The sequence below is a fragment of the Callorhinchus milii genome, unplaced genomic scaffold, assembly GCF_018977255.1.
Source record: "Callorhinchus milii isolate IMCB2004 unplaced genomic scaffold, IMCB_Cmil_1.0 Scaffold12, whole genome shotgun sequence".
Taxonomy (NCBI): Eukaryota; Metazoa; Chordata; class Chondrichthyes; order Chimaeriformes; family Callorhinchidae; genus Callorhinchus; species Callorhinchus milii.
In genome coordinates, this window is record NW_024704753.1 from 19,999,308 (window position 1) to 20,013,387 (window position 14,080).

At 43.2% G+C, this 14,080-nt stretch overlaps 2 protein-coding genes across 3 annotated transcripts in view; both read right to left on the reverse strand.

Moving 5' to 3' along the window:
• il17rd (interleukin 17 receptor D) overlaps positions 1-6,182 on the reverse strand; it is a 28,717-nt gene extending 22,535 nt beyond the window's left edge. For both annotated transcript variants that reach the window (XM_042339762.1, XM_042339761.1), the window contains exon 1: positions 6,046-6,182. In XM_042339762.1, the coding sequence (XP_042195696.1) occupies positions 6,046-6,162 (117 nt within the window). In that variant the 5' untranslated portion in view covers positions 6,163-6,182. The remainder of the gene's footprint in view (positions 1-6,045) is intronic.
• A 4,292-nt stretch (positions 6,183-10,474) lies between these two features.
• Positions 10,475-12,241, reverse strand: hesx1 (HESX homeobox 1). Its single transcript, XM_007890539.2, has 4 exons — positions 12,082-12,241; positions 11,577-11,737; positions 10,741-10,842; positions 10,475-10,609 (listed from the first exon to the last, which is right to left on the reverse strand). Exons 1-4 carry the CDS (start codon positions 12,239-12,241, stop codon positions 10,475-10,477), a joined length of 558 nt encoding a protein of 185 aa, XP_007888730.1.
• Between the last annotated feature and the right edge of the window lie 1,839 nt (positions 12,242-14,080).

The following is a 14,080-nucleotide window of genomic DNA, read 5'->3' on the forward strand; positions in this document are numbered from 1 at the left end:
AATGGCCCAAATGTCTGTTTCAAAGCATATTATTATTGTTGTAAAATCTACTGCCCATCGATAGGATTTCCCACATGTTTAACAAGAGTTCCAGAGAAAACTCAACCTTGGGAGATGATTAAAGTGAAATGAATGCATTATTTACAGGTACTATTTACAGGAAAGGAACTCAGGATCTCAGTGCTATACTTACACGCCTATCTCCATAGCTGCCTCTTCTGAGATTACCTTTGTATCATGCGAGATCCATTAACACTCTCTCCTGTGTGTTCACAATGGATTAATGCTGACCCATTCAATGCTGCTTTTATATTCTTTTTCTTCCTAACGTTCATATTCTTGAGTTGATCCTGGTTCTCCTCCTCATCCCTCTCCACGTTAATCACTCCCACGGTTTTCTGAACAATGCTAAAACTCTTCTACATTTTGTACTATTCTGAGAGTTTCCAGCATTCGTAATTTTTCTTGTTAATCTTTTAACACAAATGACCTCTCTTGATCAACTTCGCTCTCTGTAAACCAGACTAACAGTCAGCTTTCCTGTGTCCAACCAGAGGAGACGTCAACAAATCCACCAGAGAAACTCAGCCCTGATTCCCTCAGTGACCCATTCCCTGGCAAGTGCTTGTGTTGAGGACATTGGGTCAGGATGGATTGAGCTTGGCTGTTAAGCCCTCACAATCGAGGACAAATAACTTGCTGACTGTTTGTGGGACATTGTTGTGCACAAATTGCCGTCTGCGTTCACCTACAAATACAGTCGGTAAAATCCTGTGAAGCTCTTGGATAGAATTTCAAAATGCAAAAAGGCCCATATCAAATGTAAGGATTACTGTTACTTATTACAATGTCCAAGCGTAAAGATGAATAATGTCACTTGGGCAAGTTACTGGAGGGCACCTGGCACCCTGTAAACTGTACCTCAGTGAAAGTAAAATTAAGTTATACACATTCAGGGAAGGAGGGGAAATTAAAGGCAAAATAAAAACACCAATGGCATAATAATTCAGAGGATTGCTTATTATTTTAACCAAAATAAAATACATTAAATTATGGCTTGGTGCAGCTTTAAATATTCCGGTTACATTCCTCGTTTGAAAATCAGTCCGAGTAGATAAACAACTGTGCCATAACTTTTAGAATTACTAATTTAACCCGTCATTACCATGGAAATTGTTGGTAAAGGGATCCTGCGCTTGGAAAAAAGTGATGAAGTTACATGCCCACAAGCCTGAGGGGAGGAGGGGGAGAGGGGAAAGAGAGAAGACAGCAAACACCAGCTGTCAGCAATTTGTGCCAGAAATCAGACATATGTAACGTCTTCCACAAGCTTGAACTGATTTCATATGGTCGTGTTTCCTCCTCCGTCTGCACGAGCTTACGCTGCCAGAGCGATAGAACAGATGACAAGAAGTACAATAAACTCTATTATTTCTCCCCCCCCACCACCTAAAAAAAAGTATCTAAAATGCTTCAGGGACTTTCCCTTCAGTTTTTCTGCTGCAAAAAAGTAATGACAACCACAGACGGCAATGAACAAAGCCAACAGTTCCTGCTGAAATAGAAGACAGGCTCACAGCAAAGAAATAGCTGGGCAGCAAATCACAGTCTGGGAGAGTGCAGTTCAGATACTCAACCCAGAGAGTGACCCAAGCACAGAATGTAACTATCCCAAATCATTCCCCATTAAATTCTCAATGCCAGGTAAACGATTACATTTATGCCCAGAACCGAACACCAATGGGCAATGGTGCTTTTAAATCAAAATTAATTCATTCATGGAGATTAATGACAAGTGCCTGGTTAGGGACAGAGGACAGATACCCACAGGCCTGGGCCGAGGGGGAGCCTCATCTACATGGAAGTCCCTTCTCTCATCCCTGTGTGTTTGCAGCATGTTTGCTGTACTTTGAACCCAAGCCTCCGCAACCTGAAGGATGTCTCAATGCTCCACCATAATACACACCAACACTACCTGTCATTTACCTAATTGCTAAACCTAGACATTCTCTACCCTCAAACAGTTTTGTCAACACAAAAATAACTGTGGTTCACAAGCACTTCGCAATGAGACTAGAGATGGGATTCCACCCGCAGCAGTACGGTGATACTCAAATATCATTAGCATCGCTGACCTGCTGCAAGTGAGAGTGGGCTCAATTCCCCATTGTTTTTAATGGGAAACAGAAACATGCTGGAGTTCTATTAGTGGTTGTTTTCAGGCTGTAATCTCCATTAAATCTGTGCAGCACAGTTCAACTGAAGCAGTCCTCCTAGACTACTTTTAAAGAATGACATTAAGATGCACTTTGTTTACCACATTCAGATTTTATCTGTCGCTAAATACATGCAGATCCAAGCTTGCCAACATCTCTAGCAGATCACACATGTTCTTTTGTACAAAACTAAAACTACATTCTCGGTAGATTCTGTTTGTCAGCGTAATTACAACATAGTTGAGAGAGAAGGGGGAATATGAAACCTCCTGATCAATGTGGTGGATAAACAAGGGATGGGTGGGGAGAAAAGTCAAATGCCCAAATCCCATTCCTACTCTATGAAGAGTTAAACAATCTCAATCAATATTCTATAATTGTCCACATGTCCCTGGATTAAGGGGCTGCCCGTATTTCCCCTCCTATTGACACTATGAGACTCCTACTGGAAACTGATCATCCAGACTCCAGGTGAAGACAAGATCCGCCTCAACGATCACCTCCCCACGATCAAGGCCTGTTCACACTCAAAATCTCGGCTCCCGCATAGAAATGGCTGTTTGTACGAGGTACTAAACCACATTTATAATGAGATGAACTAGTCCTACAGGCACCCAGAGCAAGTGATACACCAATAGACACCACAAGTACAGTATGTGATCAGGTAGTCATCAGAAGAGACTTTAAACCAAGATTTGAAGTCTTTGCACTATTCTAACAGAGAAGCACGTTTCCCAGCCCAGAAGTTGGATACACAATTGGCCAATCAATTTTATGGTTGTTTGTGAGACATTGCTGTGTACAAACTGACAGCCTACAATCACAGTTACTTCACTTCACAGAACATTTGCGAAATGCTTTGAGACATTTCAGCAGAAGGCATTGAAAACATTTCTACATCTCCAAACCTGCTTTGGATCAGATGCAAAGACAGTATTTAAAAACAATTGAGGCTGACCTGATCAGAATCTGCATACTACAGGGTCTGAACTGACAAATCAGAGACTTTTACAGCACAGAATAAAGCCATTTGGTCCATTGTGTTAGTGCTGGCTGTGTGAAAGAGCGACCCATTTAGTCCCCAGATCTTGATAGATTTTTACATTTCAAATGCTCATCCAATTCCCTTTTAAAAGTTGCTGTAAAGTATTTTTATTCTTCTGGGGCTCAGTCTCACAGGTGCCAGCATCTCTGTACCTCCCCCAAGCCAGACATTATTCAATTGTAAGCCGAGACGGCTTTTGTCGGTAGGCCATTCAACCATAGAAGCATCACAGTCAAACTGACATCCGCAAACACACACAGGAGGGATCAGTGGACTGTGATGGTTACGGGAACTCTGTCATGTGGCCTCCTGAGCAACAGAGCACTGAGGAGAGGATTGGTTTAAGCAAACACTTTAACTCAGCCTCAAAGCATCAAGTCTTCGATTTGAAACATCCCCAAAATGTATGATTGTAAATTTACAAATTTATTATTTCTTCAACAATCAGCTAACGAAATTCCAGTGAACTTCCAGCACACTTTAATTCTTGCAACTAAAGCATCATTATAAATTACCAATGGAACTTCCTGTCCACAAGAAAGACTAACACAAAGGAACAAAAGCGATCAACTCTAAACAAGCACATTATATAAAAAGTAACTTATGCCACACAAAAGAGATTGCCAAGCAGTAATCTAATCTCACCCCAGAACAACAACACATTACATTTACACAGAAGTTTTCACGTCAGAAGGATGTTCCAAGGTGCTGGACAGACGGGGATTTGGACCTGAGCTGGGAGTGGGATCAGGAGGGGGTGGAGGCAGCTATAAATTGCTTGAAATTTGCTCCTGAGGTTTCTGCCATATCTCAAACCCTGAATAAGTTTCCTGTCCAACAACTACTTGTTATGTTTAATGTAGATGCAGATACCAAATGTGAAGGACGCTATATAAATGCAAATTGTTGTTGTTGACGCAGGCAGATCATTGCTGTTTAATCCTTTCTGAAGTGACCTAAAATACTTCCTTTGAGGAATCTCATCAAATCCATTACACACAACGAAAGACAAAATCTCCTGGTATTGCATGTTTGGTTGGCAATGTTTCCCTCTGGTACAGAGATTGCCACCAGCGCTGATTATTGTCAGGCCAAATGCCATGGAGGACAATGTGTACTGACTGAGATTGAACCAGGAGTTTTCTTTAAAGATCTAGTCAGTGTTGCTGGATTGCTGCCAACAGGGAACCACATCAATACCACCCCTTTCTCCCTCTGTCTCCCTTTAATGTTGGTTATCAGAAGACACAGGACAACACGAGCAAATCAGGAGGTGCAAAAGTGAGGACAATAAAATGTATTAAAAACAAACTAGAGGGGAAAAGGGACATATGTCCCCCGTCATAAACACCATCTGGAAACCAGAGATCAGTAGCAAATGCCGAATGTTGTCCCCAAGTCGCTTTGAATGTTGTACAATTTCTCCCATCCTTTACATTTGCATGTAGAACATCCAGGGCTGTATAAAAACTGCAATGTGTTTTAATCTACGTGTTATTTTGCAATGCATTAAACACACGCACGGCTACTGATTTTTTTTGACCAACTAATAGCTTAAAAGATATAATGTGTGTGAGAGTGTGTGCGGGTGTGTTTGTGAGTGTGTATGGGTGTGTGAGAAAAAAAATTACTGAAACTTCCAACAAAGCGAGGACTGGAATGATTAAAGAGCTGTGTGTTTGCACAGTTACAGCTGCGCTGTGTGCGAGTGCCTGCGGTTACACAGAGGAAATGCCAAAGAATTTAATGCAGTCACAAATGACCACTTCACTTCCGACTGAAGGCTCAGTTCAAAGGCAATCGTGTCCCCACAAACAATGCTTTCGGGGGCATTCGGTCATTCATCACTACACCAACGTGGGCTTTACATAAAGTCTCCTACAGACTGAGAGCTGTTCCCTGTTACACGGTGTGGATGACTGGTAGTGTGAGGTTACACCGCCTCTCTCTCACAGAGAACCGGGACACTTGTTGCTCACACTGTGATCAGTGGAAGGTAAAGAGGTCGAGTTTTAGCCATTACAAACACAACAGGTTGGGGGGGAATCACTCCACAGACTGTTCAGGTCACATCCACCCGAAGGGCATCCGACTGCCGACTTTACAGCACTCACACACACTCACACACAGTCACACACACACACACACACACAGTCACACACACTCACACACACACAGTCACACACACTCACACACACAGTCACACACACTCACACACACTCACACACACACAGTCACACACACTCACACACACACTCACACACACACTCACACACACACTCACACACAGTCACACACACACTCACACACACAGTCACACACACTCACACACACACAGTCACACACACTCACACACACAGTCACACACACTCACACACACTCACACACACACAGTCACACACACTCACACACACACACACTCACACACACTCACTCACACAGTCACACACACACACTCACACACACTCACTCACACAGACACTCACACAGACACACACACAGACACACACACTCACACACTCTCTCTCTCACACACTCTCTCTCTCACACACTCTCTCACACACACACTCTCACTCACACACACTCTCACTCACACACTCTCACTCTCACACTCTCACTCACACTCACACTCTCACTCACACTCTCACACACACTCTCACTCACACTCTCACTCACACACACTCTCACTCACACACTCTCACTCACTCACACACCTCTTTCTGGGGTGACCTGGAGTTCGGGGTAACTACTCTCAGCCCCAAACAACCACCCACTGAGCCTCACCTCGGACGGGCAGACGGGGGTCCCGCGGGGCCCGGCACTCCCGGGGGGGGCGCGGGTTCCGCGGCCACAAACTATCAGCAAAGTCAGAGAGAAGAGAAAGCCAACGCCAACCGCCATCGTCCACCACCTCCTCACACATGCGCACTGCATAGTGCTCCCCGTGCCCCCGCCAGCCCCGCCCCCGCCAGCCCCGCCCCCACCAGCCCCGCCCCCATACCCCCACCAGCCCCGCCCCCATACCCCCACCAGCCCCGCCCCCCACACCAGCCCCGCCCCCACCAACCCCGCCCCCCACACCAGCCCCGCCCCCGCCAGCCCCGCCCCCCACACGCCCGTCCCGCCCCCCATCAGCCCCACCCCCCACACGCCCGTCCCGCCCCCCATCAGCCCCGCCCCCCATCAGCCCCGCCCCCACACAACACCCACCAGCCCCGCCCCCCACACCCCCATCAGCCCCGCCCCACACCCACCAGCCCCGCCCCCATCAGCCCCGCCCCTCACCCCCAGCAGCCCCGCCCCCATCAGCCCCGCCCCCACACAACACCCACCAGCCCCGCCCCCACACAGTACCCAACAGCCCCGCCCCCCCCGCCCCCCAGCAGCCCCCCCCCACACCCCCCCCGCCAGCTCCGGGGGACAGAGCGACCGGTAACATTACATCATTTAGTGAGGACCAGAGATAAGATTTCTGGACAAATGACGTCCGGACTGAAAAGTAAACCTTTAACACATTGGATATCATTCTCTGATGTTATTCCAAAAGACAAAAGGTGTAACAAAACAGAAGTGGCCGAGAACACTCAGCAAATCATACAGCATCTGTGAAGAAAGGAAAGCGAGTCAACATCGCGAGTCCATGACCCTTCATCAGAACTGGAGCATTTTGGGAGGGAGAGGATTTTAAGAGCTGACAGAGAGGGACAGTTGGGGGCAAAGAAGACAAAGGAGAAAATGGGGTGGAGGACAGAGGACATAAAGGGTGTAATTGAGAGCAGTTGGAGAATGTGAGTCATAAGAAATGATGAGCATTAATAACCTGCAGCACACTTTATACTAAGGCGCACAGCGCTCTCAAGTTCATCAATATGACAGCTCTATTCACTCCCAGGGATTATATTACAAATGGTATCAGGAGAAGTAACTATCTGTAGGCACATCTCATGTGATCCCATTCACAGTTGATGTGAAAGGATAGATATCATGGTTAACTCATATAAACAGTACCAGAGAGAAGGTTGAGTTTGTCTACCTTTTTGTATTGTTTCTCACACTTATACTGGCATTGTCTGGTACCTTCCCCCAAAGTACCCGTTCTCCATGTGTCGGTGGATTCTCTACTTGTTTAAGCGCTCTGGAACTCTACCCAGTGTGAAGGACGCTATATAAATGCAAGTTGTTGTTGTTTGGCAAACTGTTTGACATCGGGATGAATCATATTTTAACCCGATCCTCTTCTCACCTGAGGCCAGAAATCCTGCAAGACCATTTTTTTCTTAAAATATAAAATTGTGTAGAATTGTGGCAAGTTCTTAATTTGAAAGCTGGTTTGAGAGCGATATAATTGAATTGAACCAACCCCAGGGCTGAAGCCAATTGATCAACCCCAACACATGGCTGGAATAAACAGCGTCCCCTGGCAGCAAGGGTCCTACATTAAATAGTTTCAGGGCAACACAACGCACAGAGTTTATACTAATAATTGCATTTGCCAACAAGAGTGAAAGAGAGACAGACTGAGTATCAACTCAACAAAACAAATAAAAGCTCGCTTTTGGTATTGAGAATGGTAAATAAGTGAATTAGGCAATTCCGTATGTTTAGTGGGCCATTTATTCAACATTTTTGTAGACTGTCCAGTTCTTTGCCAACACTGTCAAACAATTGTCTGGCCAAGGCTTCCGCCACCTTTAATACATGCAATACGAAGCAACAAGAGGCTCATCTATAAGTGAATGACAAGCGTGAAATATTCCATTTGAAACCCTTTGTTACTTAGTGATTTGACAGAAAGGTGATACCCTTCGGAATCCCAATGTTTATTTTACAGATCTCAACAGGGACATGCAACAAAGATGAGCTTTGGATCCCATGCAAGCAAGAGATAATTGAAATAACCCAACACATCAAGGATCAGTTACTCATTAGGAATTAAATATTTGAGAAATAGGAAACAATTCTGCTGGATTCTCCCAGGAACTGGCTTATTGGGCCTTAGAAACATACAACAAATGCACTTATATAGCACCCTCCACACCAGGCAGCATCTCAGAGTGCTTAACAATGGTGGAGCCCAAGGCCACACTAAATATTTACTAAATACTTCAAGCATTTAATAACAATAATAATACTTAGGTGTGATGTGGCACCTTATCACATTGTTGAGAAGCCTCAAAGTGCTTCACATAAATCAAATCAAGAAAAAACTACAATCAAAATATTGGTTGAACATGGATTTACCTTGACTAGTGCGAATGTTCAGGGAGGCCTGCACTGGCCCCCTCCCACTCCAAAATGACAATTTGGATTGTCATAGACTACTAAAGACCTGCTAAGAACAGAAAACAATAGTGCTGCTTCCTTTAGCTTAATTAGTACCCTGCTGCTATCAATCATCAGTTCATAACTTGTGCTCAAATTCACTCCTATTGTTAAAACCATTCCCATTAACTTCTTTGTGCAGGATTCATTATGGGCAACAAATTAGTCTCATTGGGGCATTTGTCTGATAATAGGGAAGCTAAAGAGGATTTAGCCTGACTGGATTAGGCTGATCTTGTATTGTAAACTTTGTGCTGAGTATTTAGATGAACAATGCAGTGCATTACCTGTAATGGGTTCAGTTTGTGAAAGATGATGTATTGTTCAATAACTGCTACCCACAACTCAGCTCTACCCAGCACAGCTGCTCAGTCAGGAAATTCAATTTGTCCCCAAAAGAATTGTGACAAATTACAGTCACAGCAGCGAGCAAACATACCAACATTTAATCAATAAGTAAACCCACCTGTTTCTTGTATCCTCAATTACTTCCTACGTGACCACTTTCTGCCTTTATGCTTTAAAAATGTTTATTGCACATCAACAACAAATTACATTTCACGTCGGGAGGATGTCCCAAGGTGCAAGACACTTCAATGTCATAATTTAGCATTAGTTTCTTTTTAGACTGCGTGAAGGTTCATTTGCACCCGCATTATCACGTCTCTAATATATGGGTTTCTGCAGAATTCTACACCAGATGAAAAGCTTGTTTTCTCCAATGTTGGACTGCTGACTGAATAAATACTGCAGACATTTTAAGATAAAGCTGCTCCTTTAGTAACCCTGACTACCTTTAATTGAGGAACCTACAGACACACATATAGAACAAAATTTTAATATGCAATGTTTACATATTCTGTACAGCAAGACCAAAATTCAAAACATAAAATCCACTTTTAGACAAACATATACTGCACACAATTGTGAAGTTAAATGTACAACATAGACATAGTCAGTAAGTTTCATATACACACACACACAGATCAGACTATTACAATAAATACCAGATACAATTGCAATCAAGCAAATCCTCACTTATGAAATTTTATATCATAGATAATGGTATGAACAGAAGAAACACAAGCCATTTACAATCACAATAACAGAGTATTTACATACTAACTATTCAATGTCCACAATTTGCAATTGAATAATTCTGGTGTAGAATTTATACAACATGTATAACAATAGAGTAGTTCATTTATGCTGATTAATACTCTTAGAATTGATCCAATGGATGTTTGTATCAATGTGAAACTTGTTAAAGATATACTAAACAAGTAATATGTTCAGATTCATTTTTTTTTGCTGGATACTCTGTGGCTCATAACGGCCGTTTGACTGGTGGCGGTATCGCCTCCGGCACCGCTCCCGGTGTCACTCTCTCCTCTCACCAATGCACAGCATCGAACAGGAAACAAAGTGAACTATTTATACACTGTAGATGTGCATCTTAGTAACAGCTTCTTGAACTGATCAGGAATCATCTGCCTAAACAGAGCCTGATACTCAGTACAAATGAACACAAGCAGCAATAATGTTCCTTTTCGAGGAATGATAATAATAATAATCCTTGCATTTGATATAGCGCTTTTCACGTCGGGAGGACGTCCCAAAGCGCTTCACAGAACACACTGTAAAGTGAATTGACTGTATATTTGTGGGCGAACGCGGCAGCCAATTGTGCACAGCAATGTCCCACAAACAGTCGTAGATTGAAAATGACCAATTTATTATTGCTTTTGGTTTTGGAGGGATTATTATTAGGCTCTGTGTGGAGTAAGGAAACTTGCCCAAGGTTTCGCCCTCTGCCTGGAATTGAACTCAGGTCTCTCACTTGCAAAGCGAGTGCTCTAACACTGAGCTACAGGACTCCCATGATCCGGTTTTAGATGCTTTGATGTTCATGTTTCTCCTCCTGTTTGGGTACAATTGAACCGGACATCAGTGCGTTTTTCACAATCAGAAACTGAGATTCATGGTGAGATCTTTTCTGCTTTGCTCGACGATTCTGGAACCAGATCTGAAACCGTATCATAGAATTAAACTGCGAGGCAAAATGAACTCCAACATTTAATAGTTCTTTAAAAAGAAAACTACGTTCTGCCTTGAAACCATCAACACCGCAGTAGTTAATACCAATCCTTTAATTACCTGAATTCTGTCTTCATCGAGAGTCAACTTGTGAGCAAGTTGTTCACGAACATCTATCCCTGGGTAACAATTCCGACGAAATGCTTCCTCCAATACTTCAATCTGAATGAGATTCAAAATAGAGTGGATTATTCAAAGTCACGAGGATTTAAAGGGCAGCAACTACTGAGTTTGATTGGAAGATCTGGTTTGCTTGCAATGATCATTTCATATTTCCGCAAAATATAACTGTTCCATTAGTGAAGTAAAAAAACATTAGGTTTAAAGACATTTTTCTGGGAATGTTCCCCCCCATCAAACTTTCAGCACTTAACATTTGAGCAGATAAGAAAGGATAAATTAACAGCTAATACAATCTTGTGCTCAATACCGATATTTGAAGATGCCAGGCACATTTAACACCCATCACTCATTAATTATACACTAATTTCAATACTATGCAATAATATGATTTGTTACAATAACTAACTTGATATCTACAAGAAATGAAACCTCCATTACAGAGTTTAGGCTCATAGATATGCATTTATCAAACGTTATAAAACACTCAAAATATTGACTAAATGAGAAGATGATTACAGACTTGCAGGAGAGATGGTACATGCAGCTGTAGAGGTGCTGATTTTACGCTATAATCTATAATCAAACACTTTTCGTAGACAAAAGGCAAAGTCAGAGTTTTCAGATGTAAATAAAGATAAAGACGGCTGTCTGTTCTGGATAGTAAAGGCTGAGTAACCGGTGGGTTTGGGAGGACTACATTTAGCATTACACTAAATTACAATTTAGCATTACACTAAATCTGGTAACTCATTCTAGAAGTTACTGGCAGTTACCTGGCTCCTGCTGAACACAGTCCTGGCTCTCCGCCCTCGGTACCAGCTACAGTTGTGTGGGTGACTGAGCCAGTCTGCCCCAGGGCACAGCTTGGCACACACTGTCTGACCCCTCAGGACAGGTAGAGGGTCACAGGGGTTGGGGGTCGGCCTTGCGGAAGCTTAGGGCAAAGACAGAGGACAAGATATAAACACCAAACTGGGAAACACAACAGCCTCATTCATGTTGCTGCCAATACAGAATCAGGATCAATGTACAATAAAACGAGAATCTGTGGCTAAGGTATTTACAACCTTTATACTCAACAACAGGTCAGATTCCACATTGCTGCAGGTTGTCAGGACTTTCATTTCTAGAATTTTGTACAATTGACCAAAAATAACAGCTTAAAAATACTGCTCAGCAAAAAGGACATTTAACAACAACGTGCATTTACAGTATCCAGCGCCCCTGAGGCAGGTTAACGCCCCAGAGCGCCTCACATTAAACGTTAGTATTGCTCACCTGTAATGTTGAGCTCAACCCACGGGCGATAAAGAGTTATTGTTGGAGACTGTTGCCGACTCTCCCCCAACCCAAGAAGACTGTCAATGGTGAAGGCACCTTTGGGAGGTTTTCTCTCGGGCAGCAGCCACTCTGTGGCAGAATGGAAACCCTTTGCCATGTTAGCACAGTGATAGCCTCACCCACACTCACTCCCCACTCCTGTCCCCGCTTGTTATAGAGATTCCCACGTCACTGGGTTACATTGGGCTGTTATACAGTTGTTAACATGTGAATGAGGGGATGAGACCCGACATGGCAACGTGAGGCGATAATTGTTTATTTGTTGGCGAGTAATTAGCAGCTAATGTGAGCAGCCAGAGGCCACCCACAGGGAGGCCAAGTGTTATCTCCACAAACCACTCAACAAACCAAACTTTCTAGTCAAATCCTTTAAAACCCACATTGTTGCCGTTTCTCCCTAAAGCAAAGCAAATCACACTGCAATGTTCCGTTCTGATTGCAAATGGGGAAAAAAGGAGGGAAAAATCGCCATCCAAATTGTAATCTTATTTAGGTGAATGTCTTTCACACAGTTAGTAAGCTCCTAATACTATTAGGATAATCCTGATGAATATTCGGATATTTTTTATGTGCATAACGTTGCGTTCAGAGTGAATTGAGAAACCAGTGTAAGTGTCCCAGACACTGGGCAGGACTGCCAAGGCTGTTACAACTCGGTATAATTGTCTTCCATCTGCTCGGATTAATTCATAGGAACAATTACAAGAAAGAACTTTAAATAACTAACCAAGCTGTTTATTTACTCCTTTTCTAAATGTGAAGTCATTCGGGGCCAGGTTTATTTGCAAGCTTTTGTGTGAGTATGTGTGTCTGTGTGAGTATGTGTGTGTGATTACCAGACCTTGGAATATTAACTAAATGAAGAAAATGGTACAATTTGCATAATTTAAATTAAGGAAAACAACAGAAATGTAATGAATTAAAATCGGTCCTGAAAGATATACCATTTGGGTGGCACACCCCCTAAATGTCAGTGTACAAAATTAAAACTTGTTTTTGCAATCTCAACCCATTGCTCCAGGGCAGACATTGACTATCAATTGTTGTGAGTGAAAGATGTTCCGCAAATACAGTTTCAACACAAGTTCTAAATCAATAACTACAGCATAATCCATTTATTTACTTCCTTAGCAGTAAATAGGAATCCGGTTGTCAGTCAATTGGAGGCTTGCTTTTCTGGGGGTAAAAAATCAAAAAGAACCCAAAAGATAATAATAATTTGGTCACTGTTTGTGGGACACTATTGCATGCAATTGGCTGTCACGTTTTGTCCGCAAAATAGTCAATTTGCTTTACAGTGTAGCTTGTGAAGCGCTTTGAGACGTCTCGAAGACATGATGAGGCGCTGTATCAAATGCCAGGATAATTATTATTATTATTGGCAATATCTGAAAAGAAAACTGAGTTTCTTGCTGTGTGGCAGACAACTTCTCCAGACAAAATTCAATTTGAGGAGCATTTGCAGGACATTGCCTTGTGCAAATTGGCTGTTACATTCGCCGATAAATAAATATATATTGGCTACACTTTACACACGTTTCCTGTGAAGTATTTTGATATTATTTTGTTTATTGCTGAGCGAGGTCAGGCTGCTCACCCCCGTTAACCCAATTACACCCAAACATCCCACTTTGACAACGAGTGTTGTCCCTGGAGACCAGTCCCACCCCCCAACCTCTCCAGGCCCCAAATTGTCAAAGGGCCATGTGACCTGAACCCTGTCTTCACGACCCTCCGAAACGTCGGGTGACGGGATGGCCTCTCTGGCAGGACAAGTCCAGCCTGAGTCTAGTGACCAACTCCAGTGATTTCAGTGACTCCCTCTCCTCTGTTTGAGGGCAAATCTCAGCGTGTGTGTGTGTGCGGGGAGAACTGTGTGTGTGTGGGGGTCAGGTCTGTGTGTGTGTGTGGGGGGGTCAGGTCTGTGTGGGGGGGG